Source organism: Diceros bicornis, chromosome 6, assembly GCF_020826845.1.
Source record: "Diceros bicornis minor isolate mBicDic1 chromosome 6, mDicBic1.mat.cur, whole genome shotgun sequence".
NCBI lineage: Eukaryota > Metazoa > Chordata > Mammalia > Perissodactyla > Rhinocerotidae > Diceros > Diceros bicornis.
The window spans coordinates 35901603-35922808 of NC_080745.1; the positions used below are offsets into that span (position 1 = coordinate 35901603).

Here is a 21206-nt window from a genome sequence, read left to right on the forward strand (position 1 = left end):
ATGGCGATGGCGACGGCGCCGCGCGAGCCCCCTCCCTCGCTCTCGCCCCGCAGGCGCTGGGCAGCGGGCGGCGGGCGGCGGGCGGCGGGCGGCGGGCGGAGAGCCGAGCAGGCAGCAGCGCTGCACGGGAGACTTCAGCCCCAGCTGCTGGCCGGCTCACTCCGGGCCCGAGGGGAGCGAGACCCAGCGAAGGACTGGGGCCTGCGAGCGTGCGCCCTCTGTCCCCTTTCGCCGGACCCCGGACTCGATCCCCGGAGCCCAGAGGCAGAGGCGCGGGCTGGGCAACCCAGCGCCCGGAGACCGCTTCTCCCCTGCCGACTTGGAGGGACCCGCTGCCTCCCTCCATCGGAGACTGTCCGGGAGCGGGTGGGAGTGGGCAGCATGGAGGGTGAGTGATCCTGGGGCGGGTGGGGAGTGGGTGAGGGGCGGGTACTGACTCGGGAGCAGTGAGCCAAGGGAGAGAAGAGGGGTTGGGGTGTCTGGTTACAGAGGGCTGTCCAAAGCCGGACACTGTGACGCTGTGTGTGTGTTGTGTGTATGTGCATGAGGCAGAGACAGAGAGACACAGAGAGACAGACCTGGAGTGCTCTGTAGTGTGTGTGCGTATGCATGTGTGTGGGAGAGAGACAGAGACAGAGACAGAGACAGAGAGAGGGAGAGAAAGACCTGAGGTGTATCGGTGTGTGCACAGCATGCTCCCTCCTGCCTGGGCAGGGGCTCATTTGAAACCAGGTGAGGACAGCTTGGCTATTTGCTTTAGAGAAATTGTCATCGACTTTGCCACTAGAGTGGGTAGGAGTAGTGGGGGAGATGGAATTCAAGACAAGATCTCCTCCATGCAGAGAGAATTTCTCTCCCCGGGGGAAAGGAGAGGGGACTATGGACCTGACCTCCAGGACTTGAAGGGATAGTGGCCCCAGGCATAAGGCTGCTTGCTCCAACCTTATCAGGTGGTGCTCCAAACCCCTCTCTCAGCCAATGTGGGCAAGGGAAACCATATTTAGGCTAAGAAACTGGAGGACTGAGGGCTGGTCCACTGGCTTGCTGGGTGTCTTTGGGATGGTACCTAAACCTCTCTGTGCCACTGGCTACCCACCTGTTGAATGGAGAAACTTAGATTCAGCTGGCTTCACAGGGTGGGGCTGTGAAGGCTGTGAGGGTTAAAAAAGACGATGTGTTGAACAAATTCATACCAGCAAGAGAAGGCCACCACAGGAGGTAATAAACCCTGAAATTCCAAGCAAGTAATTGTAAACACTGCTGGCAAGAAAGAAAAAGGAGTTTTACAGAACATCTTGTGTGGCTGCACTTGTAGCTTTCCAGTGAGCTAGGGTTTGAAAAGTGCACACACAAAGATGCAATGAGGAATGCATAACCCAAGATAAATCTGGAAGACTGGCGGGGTCTGTGAGAATAGTGTTAGCAGAGCACTGAAGCCCGAGTGAACAGAAGCCAGGGAAAATTGGTAAAGAGCCTTTCAAGTAAGTAAGGATAATAAAAAGGAATCTGCTTGGCGTTTGGTCTGTGTGGTCTAATCTTAATGTACAAGGGAGGGTAGTCAGAGCAGGGCACAGGCAATTTTACTTCAAATAGTGGCATAAAGAGGAAATTGAAATCCAACACAGGTGATAGGAAGACGGCATCAGGCCACATACGATTGAAGCCCAGACAAATGACATCCCAGGGACCCGGAGGCATTTGCAGATGTAATCATTGCCTTAGAGGAAATTACAGAGAATGAAGGAAGTGCTAGAAAACTCAAGACGGGCAGATGTTCTGATTTGCAAAAAAAGAAGGAAAGATTTTTTTAAAAAACTGCTAAAATTAACGTTGACCTCTATTAAAATTCCAGAATAAATTGTCAAACACAGTGAACACTTAGGAGACAATAAAGCAATCACACATCTCAGAATTTTTTCAAAGGATGCTATTCTGTACACTTGCAAAGATATGTGCACGAGCATTTTCATCGCAGTGCACAATTGGAAACCATCCAGATGTCCATAAATTAAGTAAATTAAGTGATGAGACACACCTGCAATGGCCCACTGGGCAGACATTAAGAACTGTGTTTAGGATTTTATTTACTGGCATAAGCATATGTTCACTGTCTACTGTGAGTAAAAATAAAAAAGCAGGTTTTAGAACATGTGTAGTATGATCCCCTTTATGCAAAATTACGTAGGATTATTATTGGATATATATGTAAAATATATGCAAAGAGGTGGTCACTAACATCTTGGGATTCTCCTGCCTCTGAAAGCATACCGTAAGAGAAGGACTTGGGTATAAGGAGTTTATTTGGGAGGTGATGCCTGGAAGCAGAAGTCAGGAGGGTGAGATGGGAGGGGGAGAAAAAGCAAGGAATGGGTGCATGAATGAGCTGGGTTTAGCTGTGGGCAATTGAGCATTCTATCCTTCTGAGGACCCTCTGAGAAAATTGCAGAATAGACCCAAAATTTGCCCCACTTGAGATGGGGAGCTGACTGCTTACCCCTCTCCATTGGTTGAGGGTTGCCCCACTCCGGCACTTCTAGGTGGTTCCTGTTCATGGCTTCAAAGAAAGCAAAGCAAAGAGACCTCTGGGTGCAGGCTTGATGGAGCACTGGAAGTGCAAGCAAGTGTCCACCCCAGCTAGAATTTTGGGGCTGAGAGGATGTGGCAGGAAGCATCACAAATGCATCGGCCATGGGGGTTATCTCTGGGTGGGAGCAGTGACATTTGCTCTCTTCTTTTGTAGTGCTCAGAGCTGTTTTATAATAAGCACATCGTTTTTTATAAAAACAAAAAAAATTTTCAAAAGGAAAGAAAGTAATGTAGTACTCCTTAGGAGCCAATATTAGTGCTCAACTAAGAACAAATCAGGCTAAACCTACCAAATTTCCTCTTTCAGACTGGATTTCTCAGAGGTAGAAAGATGAATTATGAGATTTCAGCAAGACGCTGCGAAGATTTCTCAGAAAGCCCAGTGAACTGATGGAGAGAGTGGGAAGGGGACGGGAAGACTGACAATGGGGCTTTCATTAAAGACTTGAATGCAGCCTGGAGGTTCCTCGGGCTCTGACCTTGACATGACGTTTAATAATTTAGAGGGAAAATAAAAGGCATGCTTATCAAAGCTGTAGATAAGAGCCGCAACACCCACACGGCAACAGATTCAAAGTTTAAAGGTATCTCAAGATGCCAGAATGCGGGATCGAAACCAGGAAAATGAAATATAAATATAAGTGGAATGCAGATTCCTGAATTCAGGTCCAAAAAATCAATTGTTTACATTTAAAATAGGGGAGCTCTGGCTTGCATTCTTGAGGAAAATTACTGGGGGGCTCAAAATGGACTGACAGTAAGATGGGCCTAGAACTTCCTCTCACTGAAGAGTAGAGACCCTGGGATGTTCGGGGTGGGAAAAAGGCAGGGAGAGGGGGATGACCCTGGGGACAGGGGCTCACCCTTGTTCTTTGTGGCTCCAGGGGGCAAGTTGCAGTAAGAGAATTTAACTCAGCATCCTGTCACTCAGAGCTGGCCCAGAAGCTGTCTCCTCACTGGTTCTCATCCAGCTTGAGCAAGGGGCCTGACAAGGGGGTAGAAGGGGGGATTCTTGGGTGGCTGCATCAAAACTATGGCCTGGAGGGTCTCTGAGGGCCCAGAAGCCTTCTCTCAATACCTGTGGACAGACACAGCAGTCTGCAGAGCCTCCTGCAGAGTTGCTGGGGCCAGCTGGGCAGTAACCCTCTTCAGGCTTTCCCACTGGGCCTTGGCTGTGGTGATGTGCTGTGTGATGTCAGCAGAAGACAGCAAATCAGATGTACTCCCACCCCATTGCCAGCCTGACCCCAGTCTAGTGGCTTCCTCAGAGTCCCTGGCAACCTCCACAGCTGCCTACCGGGCCTGGGAGCTCTGTGGTTGAGGGAGGCCATAGGCTAGGAGGGTGTATGTTCACCCTGGGTGGAGATGGGTGTACCTGTGGGGAAGTGGCCCGTGCAGAGGAAGGAGGCCACTGGCGAGAGGAGGAGGAGGGGAACAAGCCAGCTGGTCTCCCTTTAGCCCGGGACACAGAAGCATTTTGGAGGTCCAGGTGGGTTCTGCTTTTCCATGCCCCTTGGACATGCTGCCAGAGACACTATGCCCTGTTCTTTTTCACAAAGCACTTCATCCCCCTGGAGCTGCCCATCCAGCCTGGAAGGTGGACAGGGAGACAGCATCACCCCCATTTAGCAGATGATGAAACTGAGTTTAGGAGGTGCAGCTTGCTCTGTCTTGCAACTACAACAGGTCTGCTGGCTTTTTCTGCACAAAATGGCCCAGACTCTGGGGACTCTTGGGGCTGCAGCCTCCATGGAGTCCAGCTATCCAGCTTTGTCCTGAAGACCGTCTGCACCTTCCTGTCTTGCTGGGAGTGGGGAGTGGGAGGGGACTCAGCTGCTGCTGGGGAGACAGAAGCCAGGTAGGTGCAAGTCTGCTTCCCACTGGGGCCATGATCAGTGGCAGTCTGTCCTGCTTCCAGCAGTGAGTTGAAGCAGTAATTATAGTAAGTATTTCTGCTCCAGGCATCGTGTGGCTCATTCTATTGCAAAGACCTCATATTATTAGAGCCAGGAAAGGCCTGGGTAAGCAACTTCTCAACCCTGATTTTATAAATGAGGAAACTGAGGCACAGATATTGGAACTGACAACACAGCTAATTTCTACCAGATCCACTTAAGACACAAATATGAAGGAATTAAATTCAATCCCTCCTTCTTAAAAACCTTTTGCTACTTTGTCATTAACTGAAATTGCACCATTAGAGCTTTGCTTTTTCTGATTTGAGGTTTGACTTCCTCTGAAATGGAAACGCCAAAAAGGGACAAAGCACTTTAAACTGTTATGAGTCATTTCCTCATCCATGTGAACAAGTTTATTAGAATCTTTCCTAAAAGAAGATCCTGCTAGAAATGGGGAGAGAGAGAACATAAGGAGCTTGGGACAGGGACATTGAGACTCTGAGTGGTGATGCCTGGTTGGGAAGTATTGGGTGGGGGAAGAATGAATCCCAGAGGAGTTAACGTGTTCACTTCCATTACTTCTCAGTTGAGCCCAGACTAGCCTGGCTCTGTCTCTGGCCACTGTGTGCCTGGATTCTTCAGGAAAGGTTTTAGATGACACAGGCAGTATTTGTGGTGTCAGCTTTGCAGCTCGAGCCTTGGAATGGCAAGGTCCCCCTCAAATCAAGGATCCCTAGTTGCTGCTAATGGACACTGGAGGTCTTAATAGGTGACCTGATGATGCCCAGAGAGGATGAGAAGTGGTTGAAGGTGGCAGAGCCAGAGCCAGGCTCAAACTCAGACTAGGTTACCTGGCTTACTTGATGGATCCTGAATCCTGGGGCCAAGCAAAACCTGGGGCTCCACCACTGCTGCCCCCTGTGTTCTAAGAGCAAGTCTCTTTGTCTTTGAGCTTTGATTTTCCTATCTGTGAAGTGAAAATAATTCTCCTTTCCTTGTTAGAGATAGCTTGATGCTGTATAACAAGTATTTCAACAATAATGAAAATGGTACATATCAGAGCCTATGGAATACAGCTCAAGCAGTACTTAGAGGAAAATTCATAGCCTTCAGGACCTATTATTAATTGCAACTGTTCATTAATCATCTATATATTCTAGGCCTTGTGCCAGATAGTGGAAAGTATTCTGAACTGAATTAGGCATAGCTTTGGCCTCTAAGGCATTTCCAGCTTAGTGAAAGAAAAAAAAATTCTACACATAGCTGAAAGAGGAAACTGAATGTGACCAGTGCTGCAGGTAGACCCTGAGGAAGTAGTCATAGAGCCCAGAAAGGGAGCTCCAGGGCATAGGCTTAGCCTGACCCAGAGCAAGAGAGAGGAAAATCCCTTCCCTTTCCCTCTCCCCTTAAGTCTCTTCTACCCTATTTTCTGAGATCTGGGATGCCTTTAAATGTGCTGAGAGTGTAGGCTTAATATGTGAGTAAAGAGCAATTCAGTGACTTCAGTTTTTACTGAGAGGTAAATGACGTTCATCTGAACCTTCTTTCCTAAATACAGGTTTTGATGAGTAAAACAGAAAACTGGAGAGCTCCAGGAAGAAGTGAGAAGAAATGAAAAGATTTCAGAGTAGGAGAAGGGTAAGGGCAAAAAGAGGCTTGTTTGGGGCTCCTGTTGGCTGCTCCTGGAACTCCTCAGCCCTCTGTCTTTGGCCTCTGCCAACCCACATGATTCTTAGAAGGCCCAACTGCTCTTACTTATCAAGAAGAGGCTGGGCTTGCAAAATCTATATTGCTGCGGTGGGTGCCTGGGATGAGGTGGGCTTTAGCTTGGCCTCCAGGAGCAGCAGAGTGAGGTCGCGGGTCTCAGGAAGTCTCCTCTTCAGCAGTGATCCTCCTGCACGCCAACCTTTCACTCTCCTGAGTGGCCCCAACACAGGCCTTGCCCAGGCCGTCTTCCTTGGGAACAAACCCAAATGACCTGGAATCTCCCTGTGACCCCCCTTTCCCCTGCAGCTGCCTGGAAGATAGCTAATGCAGTCAAGAAGCAGCCCTTAGGTCAGAGAGGCCCTTTATAAGTTCCTCGGATATCACGCTGAGTCTGGTAACAAGCCCATGAAGAGAGGAAGCGCTAGAAGCCCAGGTCATCCACGTCTGAAAACCAAGGAGGACACAGGGAGATGGATTAGATCTCCCCAGTTCACCTAGGAGTACCAAGGAATGGTATGGGGAATTAGGCTCCCCCATTATCAGTCCCCAAGTCACCCTAAACTAAAAATATCTCTGTAAAAACTGTGCAAAAGCAGCTTTAAGACAAGTTCTCAAGCTTCTCCTTCGAACTAAGTCGCCGTCCCCCCAAGCCCCTCTTATATGCAAGTTCTAGAGTGACCACCATTGGGCCAACTCTCCAGGCTGTGTTTTCTGACTCCTAAGTCAGTGTTCTTTCCCATCTGCATCAGCACAGTCTCTGGGAAGACATGGCCTGTTAGAGGCAGCATAGGGAAGGCAAATATCTAATCTGGGGAGCAGGAATCTGGGGGTCTATGGTGCTGTCCCACCCCTACCCCTTCCAGCTGTCCCTGGGGTTCTGAACCTGAACTCTGCAGATCCCCAGGAGGTCCAAGGATGATCAACTTTTGTCCCTTGTTTTAGTCAAGACACTGGGGTTATAAGCAACAGAAACTGGCTCTCACTAACTTAACCTACAATGGGAATTTATCAGAAGAGTATGGTAGGAAGTATTTCCACCCAGTGGAAGGAAAAGCTGTGTTGCTGGGACCCAGAGTCAAATCCAAAGCAGAAGCAGTCAGACTGGCCATCCTTTGGCCAGGGGTGCGTGCAGATCCCTGATTGACAGTCCCTCTAAAGTTGCATACAGGGAAGAGGGCTGACTCCCCAATGAAAAAATCAGTGCTAGAAAAAGGGATAAAGCATGCAAGATGGGCCACAACTCCAAATGCCCACCACTCCCCTGAAAATGTGGGTAAAACACTGAGAGAGGATCTGAAGCTTTCCAAGACTATGAATTCCATCTGGACAGAGGCCATTTCTTGGTATATCAGGACAAAGCCCTGGGAAGGCATCCGTGAAATGAGTTCAAATCCATCAGGTTGTCCAAAAGTTTGGTGACTCCAAAATGTTCACCACCACTAAACCCGAGTGTAAGCCCCTTGAGAGACTGTGTAATTCAGTGGTTCTCAAATCCTGCCACACTTGGAAATCACCAGGGGGTTAAAAAAAATGCCAATGCCTGGACCCCACCCACAGAGAGGTGATTCAGCTGTAGGGAGTGGGGTCTATCTTGTTAAAAGCCAAGTGATTTTGATATGAGTCAGAGTTGAGAACCACTAATGGAGTCAGTATTTTAATCACATTTATCAGAGCTTCCTTCTGATTAGGAAGGTCAAAATGCAAGTTAGTGAAAATGAAAATAAAGTCACTTGAAACACCCCCTGTGGACAAACACTGTTAGTGTTTTTGTTTTGTCATTGTTCACACACGCGCATGCACACACACACCCTTTTATGCGGAAGGCAGATTTATAAGGCATGTACATTACAATCCATATTTTCCCCCACACCATTAGATCTTGTTCTGTTCCTTAGGATAGATCCCTAGAAGTGGACCAGCTGGATCCGGGAGTGGGTCCCTTGTAGGACGCTGGGCAGATGTGCCCCAATTGCAGAGGCTGAGCTGATTTGTTCTCTTCTCTCCCTGCAGCGCACAGCCACACCCTGGCCCTCACTGAGCACTTTTCATCTCTGCCAATCTGACTGATGAAAAGGTTACCCCAGTGTTCTTTTAAAATTGCATTTCTTTGGTTACAAATGAACTTGAACTTTTTGTTCCACGTGTTCATCAGCCATTTGTACTGTTTTGTGTTGTGTTCTGCAGCGGATCCCCAGAGCCTCTCAGCCCAGGGTGGGTTCACCCAGAGGCTCTCAGGAAGTGGGTGTTGAATGGTGAACCCCAGGTCCCTAGTCTGGGGCCGAGCTCCCGTGTGGTACCAGGACAGACCAGCAGGTGATGATAATGAAGTTAGTGTTACTGGGAGGGCTGTGACCCGGGGAAATACCCAGAGTGGTTCTGTGCTCAGGGCATTCATTTTGGTGTGTTTTCTCTCTCACATGTCTTTCAGGCTTTGTAGGGAGGCCCAAACCAAGAGTATTATAAAAATATTACTCTCGTATTCATTGTGCAGTTTAACACGGTCAGTACTGAGGTTGAGCTAACACGTCGTTGTGTGCCGGTCTCAGCCTGTCCATAACCAATGTGGTGGCTGAGGCAGCCCTTGTGGTTCTTAGTGTGATTGCAAGACACCCTTCAGCAAGAACCATCAGGAAACTGAAAAAATAAAGGTTTATTTCTTACAGGACGTGGAAATTACACAGCACACCTAGGGCCACACAGTGAGGTCGCGGGGAGAGAGAGAGAGCACACGGGCCTGGGGTTGTTCTGCTTTTATTGGGGTTGAGGGTGGGGGCCTAAGGTTTCACGGGTTCACTCTTTATTGGTGAATTTAAAACATAAGAGAAGGAATTTAAAGTGTGGGAAGAGGGAAAAAAGCAAGTGGCCCAGATGGTCCGTTATTGAAATCAACCAAAGTCCCTAAAACAAAGGATCCTCAGTGGGGGAGGTAGCCTGGCTTTTTTTTTTTATATATACATATATTTTTTTTTTATTGGGGTCACGTTGGTTTATAACATTACATATATGTCAGATGTACATCATATTTTGACTTCTGTATAGACTACATCGTGTTCACAAAAAGTCTAGTTGCCGTCCATCACCGTACACATGTGCCCATTTACCCCTTTCACCCTCCTCCCACTCCCCCACCCCGTAACCACCAATCTGTTCTCTGTGTCTACATGTTTCTTTGTTTTTTTATCTTCCACATATGAGTGAAATCATACAGTAATTGTCTCTCTCCATCTGACTTATTTCACTTAGCAAAATACCCTCAAGTTCCATCCATGTTGTTGCAAATGGCACGATTTCATCTTTTTTTTGTAGGTGAGTATCATTCCATTGTATATATATCACATCTTTATCCATTCATTTGTCGATGGGCACTTAGGATGCTTCCAAGTCTCGGCTATTGTGAAGAATGCTGCAGTGAACATAGGGGTGCAGATACCTTTTTGAATTAGTGTGTTCGTGTTCTTTGTATAAACATCCAGAAGTGGAATAGCTGGATCATACTGTATTTCTATTTTTAATTTTTTGAGGAATCTCCATACTGGCTCTTTATCTAGTTGTGTGGCTGGCAATGTGTTTATTCAAGACGGCCAACGTTGAAGTGGATGCCTCTTTAAAGTGGATGCCTTGGCAATCAAAGCTTAAGTCAGGCACTTGCATTACGAAAAAGGAAAAAGACCGACTGTCAGGGCTTACACTACACACTCATTGAGCGCCATGTGCCCGGCATTGCTCCAAGTTCTCGTCACACATTATCTCATTGACTCCACACCACAACCCCTGTTCGGTAAGTCTGAACTTAGCCCCATTTTACTAGCGAGGACTCCGGCTTCCAGAGAGGTGACATGACCTACCCTAGGTTGTAGCCAGGAAACGTGTGTTTCCATTTTAAAGATGAGAAGGGTAAGTTCCCACAGAGGTGACAAGGTGTCTTAGTCTGCTCAAGCTGCTGTAACAGAACACCATAGACTGGCTGGCTTATAAACAACAGAAATTTATTTCTCACAGCTCTGGAGGCTGGGAAGTCCAAGATCAAGGCGCAGATCAGGTGTCTGGTGAGAGCTTGCTTCCTAGTTCACACATAGCCATCTTTTTGCTGTGTCCTTACATGGTGGAAGGGACAACGGAGCTCTCTGGGGTCTCTTTTATAAGGGCACTAATCACATTCATGAGAGCTTGCCCTCATGACCTAATTACCTCCCAAAGGCCCTACCTCAAAATACCATCACGCTGGGGATTAGGTTTCAGGATGTTAATTTTGAGGGGACACAAACATTCAGTGTATTGCCTGAAGTCACCAGGAAGGACAGCTGGGACTTCCCAGTCTCTGTGTCTCCACTACCTCCAGGGTCTTTGGTCCAAGTCCTTTAGCTCTGTGGTTCTCAAACTGCACTGTGCATCAGAATCACCTGGAGGATGCATTCTAACAGAGATACCTTGGGTTTCCTGTTCCCTAGATCAGGGGTGAGGCCTGAGTTTGCATTTCTAACAAGTTCCAGGTGATGCTGATGCTGCTGGTCGGGACCACACGCTGAGAACCAGTGTACCTTCATCCTCTCTCTGGGCCCAGGCTTTCAGTTGCCCAGAGCTTGATCTCTGAGATCATCAGAATGCCCTGGAGGCAACCATTATTATATCCTGAGACCGCCAGGAAGCTCCCCTAGTAGAGGAATGGCTTAATTGGACTCAGCGGATGAAATTTTCACAGGCTGTAATGTATCCACAAGGGCACTGGGCAGATCCCAGAAAGGACAAGTCCAGGGTGTTAATGAGGTCTCCAGCTGCTGGTAGGGAGCCCAGGTGGGGTGAGAGGTCTGCCTGCCTCCAAACCATCTCACCCCAGCCCAGGGGAGTTGCCAGGAATAGGAAGGAGTTTTTCCTCCTTGAGAAAAACAATTAGTCTACAATGCTGGAAACTGGCCTAGGCTGTTTAGTAGAGACTGTTGCCCAGGCTCAGCTGAAGGTCTAATGATGGGCAGGGTTGCTCTGAGACACTTCCCAGGGACAGACTGGAATATGAACTCACTAAGCAATTCTTTGAGGCTGAATGAGGGCAGTATGGGAAACACACAGACTGGAGTCTAGCCAGGCAGGTTCTGGCAATTTCCTCTACCTCTCCACACCCACAGATTTCCCCAAGTCATGGGGACTGATTCTGAGTTGATTTTGAGGCTCAGCAGGGGTGAGCTGCCTCGGGAAGCTCCCAACAGACTCTGTGATGGGGATTCTTTCTGGAGGACCCTGGAGAAGGCCTTCCAACACCAGCAATGCTGGCTTGGAGCAGGACCCTGTCACCTGGTGCCAGGATCAACCTTTCCTTCCTTTTTCTCTTCATACAAATATTTATCCATTCAATAACCAGTTATTGAACCATTTACAATGGGCAGGCGCTGACGAGATGCTGGGGAGATGGCTGTCAACAAGACAGGGAAGACCCCTGCTCTCCAGGAGCTGACTTTCAAGGGTGGGGAAAAAAAAAATAAACCTGAAAATGAATACAATATTCACAGATTGACGATAATAAACAGGATGCTGTGAGAGATAATAGTGAGGCACCTACTTTAAATAAAGTGATCAGGTCAGGCTTCTCTGAGAAGACAACATTTAAGCTGGGACCTAAGGGAGGGGAAGTGGCAGAGGGAATAGGAAGAGATAAAGGCCTTGAAGTTGGAAAAAGCAAGAGTGTATAGGAGCCATCACAAGGTGGCCAGATCATAATGGGCAAAGGGGAGAGTGGCAGCAGGTGAGGCCAGAGAGATGGCAACAGGAACCAGGCCATGCAGCAAACAGTTTGGATTGTGTTTGAGATGCAATGAGAGGTCTAGGCAATAATCATCACTGGAGCAAAGCTGATGGGGAACTTGGCAGTGGAGGGATCAGGCTGATATCTCCTGAGCCCACTGATCAAGCTTAGCATCAAAAAAAAAGAGACCACCAGACATAATCTGATCAAGCCTCTAGATCTGTCCATTACAGGAAATACAGGGGACAGAGCGTAGAACACGTAAAATGACATCACCAGGGAGCAAGCAGTGAAATCCAGTCTGCAAGAAATTCTAGACAAAACCCAGACATTTATATGACAAATAAATTGCAGGGAGGGAAAAGAGAGAGAACCTAGAAACTAATAGATTTAAGAGCCACATCAACCTGTTGACCTTAAACAGATAGCCAGTTATTTCTCCAGCAAAAATGAGTTTACTCAGGGGGGCGGCCCAGTGGTGTAGCAGTTAAGTGTGCACGCACTGCTTCGGCAGCCCAGGGTTCACAGGTTCGGATCCTGGGCGCAGACCAACACAGCGCTTGTTAAGCCATGCTGTGGCGGCATCCCATATAAAGTAGAGGAAGGTAGGCACGGATGTTAGCCCAGGGCCAGTCTTCCTCAGCAAAAGAGGAGGATCAGCGTTGGATGTTAGCTCAGGGCTGGTCTTCCTCACAAAAAAAAAAAAAAAAATGAGTTTATTCAGGATCACCAAAATATTGCTATTCAAGGTCTGCAACCATGGCAAGCCACGTGAAAGTCTCCAGCAGCAAGGGGAGGAGAAACTCTTAGAGGGGAAGGGAAAGTTGGCAGGGTTATTGTAAACAGAGCCCATTGGAGGAGACTGGGAGTTCCAAGTGTAGTGGCTTTTCATTGGCTGAGCTATGACAGTCTCTCATTGGCTGAGCTGTTGCTGGGCAAGAAGAGGAAGTCTTTCTTCTGTTGGGCTCTGCAATGCCAGGAAGGACATTTCCTAGATGTCATGTCCCACGTTGGAGGGAAAATGCACAAAAGTGTGCACTTTCGTGGCCACATTTGAGTAACGAAGAGGAGTAGAAGGGAGAACGCTCAGACACTTTTCTGAAGTCCATATGTTATCAAGATCACAGGAATTGGAGATCATTTGAAGCATTATGTCATCATCAAAGGTTTGGCAGACAAACTTCCGACAGGCCTGGTCCAGACATCTTGGGAAAGCTGTCTCATCAGATGTTGTCTGCTGCAATTCTGGGAAATCTTTACTTTCAGGTCACCAGATAATGTAAAGTTCCAGTCAGGGTTTGATGCTTTCTTTAGGCGTGTCACGTGAATCCAAGCGTCTATTCCCTAGAGTTCTGTGGCACAAGGGTTAGTTAGCAGTATTTGATAGGGGCTTTTCCAGCAAGGATGAAGAAAGTCCGTTCAAATTTTGCCAACGGAGTCTTAATAATGCCGTTGGTGCATCTGACTAAACCAGAGGATTGAGGGTGGTACGCAGTGAAAGTGCTGTAAAACTGGCCAAACAGCACAGACTTGTCAAGTACCTGACCAGTAACATGGGTTCCTTGATCACTATGAAGCTCGAGAGGAGTTCCCCAGAGAGGGACAATCCTTTCCAAAACGACTTTAGCCACAGAAGAGGCAGCAGCCTGTCTGCAAGGGAAGGCTTCGGTCCAGTGAGAAAGCATACAAACCATGACTAAAACATATTTATATAAGTGAGAAGGGAAAAGTTGTATGAAATCCATTTGTCAAATCTCGAATGGTCCATTAGGCAGTCTAAAATGTCTGGGAGCAGTACAAATAGGCTTCCTTGGGTTGTATTTTAGACAAATGGGACAAGTGAGGTAGGCACTTTTTGTGGCCTCGTTAATATTTCCCCACCAATATTGATTCATGAATGCTATCGTTTTGTCAGTAGACCAATGGTTTAATGCATGTGCAGTGGTTAGGAGTGGGAATGTTAGAGTCTCCAGGAGGACTGGGTTGTTATTTGGTTGGAATCAGAGCTTTCTCTTTTTATCAAACCAACAATTGTTGAATTTCCACTCTTGTTTTTCCTCTGTAGCCATGGGTAAAGGTGCTGCCTCAACACTATCAAAAGGAGTTGCAGTAGCACACCCAGAACAATATTTGCCATTGTCACCTTTTAAATAAGAGCCATCAGTGAACCATGAGAAGTTGGCATTACCCAAAGGAGTTTCCTCCTCATCAGGAGTGATCTGTCAGCGTTAAGCAGTTGTAAGAGACTTTGTCAGTAACGAGGGGAGAAGAGTAGCAAGGTTAGGTTACTACAACTTAAAAGAGTTATGTGAGGAGCAGTTAACAACAGGATTTCATAGGAGGTGAGGCAGATGACTGAAAAATGTTGAGTCTGATGAGAATTTAGGAGGATTTCTACTGCATGAGGTACAAAAATGGTTAAAGGGAATCCCACAATGATTTTCTCAGTGGCCCTAACAAAAAGAGCAGTGGCAGTAATGGCTCTAAGGCAAGGGGGGTACCCCGTGCCACAGGGTCCAGTTGCTGGTTATAATACGCTATGTATGGATTGCGGTCCCCATGTTTTTGGGTGAGTACCCCAAGGGCATTCCCTTCCTTTTCATATACAAAAAGAAAAAGGGGCATTTGATCATTGTGATGTCCAAGGGCAGGTGGGTTCATCAAACTCTCCTTTAAGGCCTTACAGGCTATGTTGCACAGTTCTTCCCATAAATTGGGTTGAGATTGTTGTTCTTTAGTAAAACATACAGAGGTTTGGCCGTAAGAGAGACATTTGGAATCCAATTTCAGCAATAACCAACTAGCCCAAGAAAACTTCGGGGTTGGCATTTAGGTTTGGGTTTTGGGAAACTTAGGACACCATGAAGCCTATCTGGATCTAGGTGTAGCTCTTGTTCTGATATCAGATGCCCTAAATATCAAACCTGGGTTTGGGCAAACTGCAATGTCTCCTTGGCGACCTTATGTCCCTTTAAGGCTAAAAGCTTTAGCAAGCAGGTGCTGTCTTCCTGTGAGGAGGGTTGGGAGGGAAAGCAAAGAAGCAAATCCTCCACATATTGCCACAAAGTAGAACCCCTAGGGAACTTTATGTCATCCAGATCAGCCTTCGGAATTTGTGAAAAATAAGAAGGGCTTTCAGTAAAACTCTGAGGCATTACTATTCAGGTGAATTGTTTTCCTTCCCAAGTGAAGGCAAAAAGATATTGGTTAGCTCCATCAACTGGAATACTGAAGAATGCACTGCATAAATCAATTACTGTAAAGAATTTGCTTCCAGTGGGAATGCATGTTAGTAGTGTATGCGGGTTAGGAACAACAGGATGTCGAGGGATGACAATGTTGTTTATTGCTTGGAGGTCCTTGGCTAAACTCCACCCTTGGCCCTTGGGTTTTCTCTGGTAAAATAGGAGAGTTACAGGGACTAATGCAAGGGATAATGAGGCCTTGAGTCTTGTAATCCTCCATTATGAGATTTATACCTTGAAGGGCTTCTTTACTTATAGGGTGTTGATTAATTTGGGGGAGAGATTTTGAGGGATCTATTTGAATCTTGATGGGACGTGCACTGTGAATTTTACCAATATCAGTTGGAGATTTTGCCCATAAGGAGGGTGGTAGCTGATTCAACAGGGGCAAATGATCGGTGTTTCCAGAATCAACTCTAGTACCATCAGAGACGAGCAAATAAAAGATGTCAAAGGGTCATTTAATTCACCTGGTTGGCTGTTTTGATGACTACTGTCAAATTCTAGAATTATTTCCCCCTTTTGGGAGAAAGAAATTCCAGCATGATACTTTCAAGATGTCATGGCCTAATAAATGAATAGGGGTGAAGGGACTAAGGAGAAAAGGGTGTGTGTCTCTCAGAGGCCCTAAGCAAAAGGGAATAGGTTCAGAGTCAGGAACCTATTGAAGTTTATTAGAAATCCTCACTATTTGAACGGTTTAGTACTCTGAGGCAGGCTGCTTTATAGTAGTGGGGTTGAGCACCAAGAGTGTGGCTCCAGTGTCGTTTAGGACAGAAAGAGATTCATCTCCAATCTGGAGAAATGTTATCTGAGCTGATTAAGAGGGAGGATTGGGGGGCCAGCCCTGTCGCCTAGTGGTTAAGTTTGACGCACTCTGCTTCAGTGGCCTGGGTTCGGTTCCCGGGTGTGGACCTACACCACTCATTGGAGGCCGTGCTGTGGCAGCAACCCACATACAAAATAGAGGAAGATTGGCAACAGATGTTAGCTCAGGGTGACTCTTCCTCAGGAAAAAAAAAAAAAGAAAGAGAGAAAGAAAAGAAAGAGGATTGAGAAGAGCTCCTGTAGCTCCTCAGAGTCTCATTGAGGATTTGGAGGACATTGGAAAGGCTGATTAGAGGGCTGAAAGCACTTGAAGTGCTTAAATTGGTAACAGTCCTTAAATTTGTAACAATCTCTTTTTCAATGTTCTGGCTGTTGGCAATAATAACAGAAACTAGGAGGTTTTTGGTTTCCTTTAGGGGCCTTCATTTGCTGGAGTTGAAGATGAAGAATTTTGGTGGTCTTTCTTTTGGGTGCCTCATCTAGAGTGTGAGCAAGTTGGTTTGCTAGATTGACTAAATCTGGAGTGGACATAGTTTCCCACTCCATCCTGGTCATCTTTACTGGAAGGAAAAGGTCCCCGGTTCAGCCCATTAATAAACAGAGAGGTAAAGCTACCCAGGTGGAACCAACATCTGAAGGAAGACCAGCATTTTCTTTAAAAACAATCTGAAGTTGATTGTAATAGTCATGAACAAGTTCATCAGGTTTTTGTGCACAAACCTGAATTTTGTTCTAATCACCAGGCTTTGGGAAAGCCCTAGGAAGTGCCTGATGAAGTCGCCTAGCGATTGCCCGAGCCTGATCATACAACAGGTCAATGAGTTGGTCTCCTGGTTGTAATTCTAGAGACCTTACAGGATTTTCCCAGTTAGCAGTTTTCATTCAATGCCGGGCCTGGCCTTCACCGAGAAACGTATGAACCAGCTGATATAAGTCAGAGAAACCAGGTTGATAAGTTTGAATTACTATGCTAAATTCCTCAGCAAATCTGTGAGGATCTTCGGTTATTTTTGGAAAATCTTTGACTATGGCTCACAGTTCAGCTTTAGTCCAGGGAATATAAGAAATTAAGGGTTTAGACTTTGGAGCCTCAGAAGGCTTAATTTTAAAGGGACAGGTTCTGATAGGTTCAGAGGAAGAGGGAGTGGGGAAAGGTTCAGGGGAAAGGGGAAGTTCGGTGAGAGTGAGGTATAGAGGAGGTGCAGGCCACATAGAAGGGAAGGAGGAAGATGGCGCTAGAGGTGGGGCCTGAGCACAAGGAGCCAAGGTAGAGGAACGTGAGGCTTCGGAAGCCATTTTATCTTTAATTATTTGTTCACCTCAGTTAATGTTAAAATTTTATTTTGCAAAGAGGCAATTTTAGACTCCTGGTAACGTTTGGAAGCCTCAAAATACCAATCAAAATAGGCGTTCCATTCAGTTTTGGAAATTACAGAGCTATGGTTGTCTGATTGAGTTTTAAAAAAAGGAATTTTGGGGGCTAGCCTGGTGGTGCAGCGGCTAAGTTTGCGCGCTCCGCTTCAGCGGCCCTGGGTTTGCACGTTCGGATCCTGGGCGTGGACCGATGCACCGTTTATCAAGCCATGCTGTGGCGGCATCTCATATAAAGTAGAGGAAGATGGGCATGGATGTTAGACCAGGGCTGATCTTCCTCAGCAAAAAGAGGAGGATTGGCATCTGATGTTAGCTCAGGGCTAATCTTCCTCGCAAAAAAAAAAGAAAAGAAACAAAAGGAAGTTTGGGCAGTCCAAATGTTCCCCATAATGGCCATTGATTGGTATTCTAAATTACTTTTAGATAAATTGGTCCATTTAATTAAAAATGTGCATGAGGAGTGACTGCGGTTTTTAAAGATAAAATCATCCAGGGTCCCTGGGGGGGCAGGGGGCACCCTCAAAATATTTAGATAACTGGGATCTCATTTCTTAGAGGTTTTTCTCTAGAGCAAAGGAATAATTCTCAAACAGCCTGAACAGCTCAAACAGCTTAAACAGCTTAAACAGCTTTCAACTCAAACAGCTTGAGCGGCTCCAACAGCCTGCTGGCTTAATACCAGCCAGTCCCAACAGAACACTCCCATTTCATTAAGGTGAACTGAAGGTTGAATCAATGCAGTTCCAAAGAACAGTCCGGTTCCCAAGGGAATCAGACCGAAGGTTGAGCAATACAGTTCTAAGGAACAATCTGCTCCCAAGAGAGTTGGGCCAAGGTTTGGATGGCACAGTTCCAATGAACAGTCCAAAAGTCGGACCCGAGGCTACCAGTTTCAGTAGAAACAGTCCAGTTCCAGAAGGAATCGGACCAAAGGCTAGTGCAGTTTGAAGGAACAGCCTGATTCAAAGAGTCAGGCCGATGTGCCACCGAGTGAGTACTTGCAGACAAACAAGGGCTTAGCCAGAAAAGGACGAAGTCTTAAAACAGATCTCAAGCAAGGCCTGGAGAGCCTCAAATGCAAAAAAGGCAGAAGCTCAGATCCAGGAGAAAGACTTACCCTCAAACTCCAGGGTCAGTGAGAAAAGCAGTGAGCTCAATGGGCTCTTTTGTGGGTATCGTTCCTGTTTGCTCACCAGCCTTGGAGTCTTCGGGGGTCTTTTCTGGATCCCTTGATGGGCCATCAAAATGTTGACATTAATCAAATAAACAGCCAGTTATTTCTCCAGCAAAAATGAGTTTATTCAGGATCACCAAAATATTGTAATTCAGGGTCTGCAGCCATGGCTAGCCACATTCAAGTCCCCAGCAGCAAGAGGAGGAGAAACTCTTTTTTTTTTTTTTTTTGTGAGGAAGATCAGCTCTGAGTTAACATCCATGCCAATCCTCCTCTTTTTTGCTGAGGAAGACTGGCCCTGGGCTAACATCTGTGCCCATTTTCCTCCACTTTATATGGGATGCCGCCACAGCATGGCCTGACAAGCTGTGGAGGCGTGTCGGTGCAGGACCGGGATCCGAACCCGGGCCGCCAGCAGTGGAGCATGTACACTTAACCTCGACGCCACGGGGCCGGCCCAGGAGAAACTTTTATAGAGGGGAAGAGTAAGTGGGATTGCTATTGTAAACAGAGCCCATTGAAGGATACTGGGAGTTCCAAGTGTAGTGGCTTTTCATTGGCTGAGTTGTGACAGTCTCTCATTGGCTTGAGCTGTTGCTGGGCAAGAAGAAGAAGACTTTCTTCTTCCTGCTGGGCTCTGTAATCATTATAGGGTGTGAGAGCTCCCTTTTTTGGCCTCTTGACTCCATTTTAATAAGTTTTCTGTTTGTTAATTTCCACGAACCAAATGCAATGTGGAGAAGGTGGTAGATTTTATAATAACGGACCTTCACGAATCACAATTCCCTGTGTCCACAACTCTTTTGCAATGTAATGTTGCCACTCCTCCTATCAAGAGGTGGAAACTATTTCTCCTCTGGCTTGAATCTGGGCTGACTTTGTGACTTGCTTTGGTCAACAGAATGTGGCAGAAGTGATGATGTGAAAATTCTGGAGCCTAGATCTTAAGAAGCCTGTAGCTTCTTCTCTTTTTGTCTTAGAATCCTGTGACCAATAAGCTGTGAAGAAGCCCAGTCTAGTCTCCTGGAGGAGGAGAGGCCACGTGGAGAACTAACACAGGGCAGCACTAACCACAGGCCATGTGAGGGAGGTCATCTTGGACCTTCCAGTCCCAGTCGAGCCATCAGATGACCACAGCTGCATGAGTGATCCAAAGAGAGACCTGCAGAAGGGCCACCCACATTGCCAAGCCACAGTGCCACACCACTAAATTTTGGGGTGGTTTGCCACTTAGAAATCTTGTCTGGACTGTCACTCAAACAAACCAATTATTTTAAAAATTATCTAACAATCAGAGAATTTTGAATGCTAGAGGCTGGATAATTGATAATATTATTACATAATTGTTAATTTTGTCAGGTGTGATGATACCATGGTTATTTTTTTTTTGACTCATTTTTTAGAGATACAAACTGAAATATTTATGGATGAAAGGAAGTGATGTGACATTCATTTCAAAATAATCCAAAGAGAGGTGGGGGAATGGGTGAGACAAGCTTAGCCTTGAGTTGATAATTATTGAAGGTGGATGATATATCTGTGGAGGTTCTTTATATTCTTCTCTCTTGTAATGGTTCGTTAAACTATATACTCCTATGTACATTCACTAAAACATTCTTTCTTGTACATGTTTGACATTTTCCATATTAAAATAAAGACAGTTGGGTGCAACTGGATGCCTCCAGAGGGCCTAAGCAGAAGGGTATCATCTCTCCCTCTCACTGTGCACTGGAAGCTTCCAGCTTCTGCACCCCCACCAACAGGCCCTCCACCCCAAACCTGAGTGCCCCCACTGCACCTGCTGGTCCCTGCGAGCCCCATCGTGCCAGCTCGTTGGCCCTTGCTCCCCCAGGGTGTCTCTAGCCTCCAGGTCCCAAGCCTCCAGCAGGCCTCCAGGCCAATGGCTGAGCTCTAGACACAACAGAAGACTCCCCAAAGACTGTTCATCCCCTGGAACCGGCCACCTTCAGTCCCACAGGAAGGCAGGAGGAGAGTTTACAAGACAACATTGTGAGTCATCACATCTAATGGCTTCCCAGAGGAGCTGTTGTTGGACACCAAGCTGCTCCCTTCCAAACGAGGCTGGAGAAACACACAGTAAAGCCTGGGACTGACTGCGAGACTCTCAGAGCAGGACCAACTCGGCCACAGGACCACTCCTGTGCCACCTTGAGCAAGTCACAGAATCCCTCTGATCCCAGTTGTCCCATTTCAAAAGGGACTAATTCCTAACCTGTTTCCCTCATGGGGTAGCTGGGAGGGTTAGATAAAATAATAGATATGGAAGTGCTCTGTGAAATGCTGTGCAGGTGAAGCAGCTGATCACCACGACGGGGAGAGGTGAAGGATGAGCGCTAGCCTTGCCTTGGGATGGCTTTCTGGTGACTTTAATGTGTGCCTTTGCTCCTTAGCCCTGGTTCACAGTCCCCTTTCATTCTTTCTTCCTCTACTGCCTTCTTGCCTTTCCCAACTAAAATTCTGTGGAGATGATGAGGAGGGACATCAAGATTTTGAGGGTGTAATAGTCAGGGTTCCAGAGGAAAATAGGCGGTGCATTCAGAAAGGGTTTAACTGAAGAGAGTTAATGGAGGGACTTTACAGGGGGGAGGGGAGGGTAAGAGAACCAGCAAGGGATGGTGAAGCATCCAGGGACTGCAGAG

At 46.8% G+C, this 21206-nt stretch overlaps 1 protein-coding gene across 1 annotated transcript in view; it reads left to right on the forward strand.

Annotated features, from left to right (window-relative positions):
• Positions 1 to 21206, forward strand: part of NPFFR1 (neuropeptide FF receptor 1) — a 34028-nt gene continuing 12822 nt past the window's right edge. Inside the window, exon 1 of the mRNA XM_058544367.1 lies at positions 1 to 388. Coding sequence (XP_058400350.1) covers positions 1 to 388 — 388 coding nt within the window. The remainder of the gene's footprint in view (positions 389 to 21206) is intronic.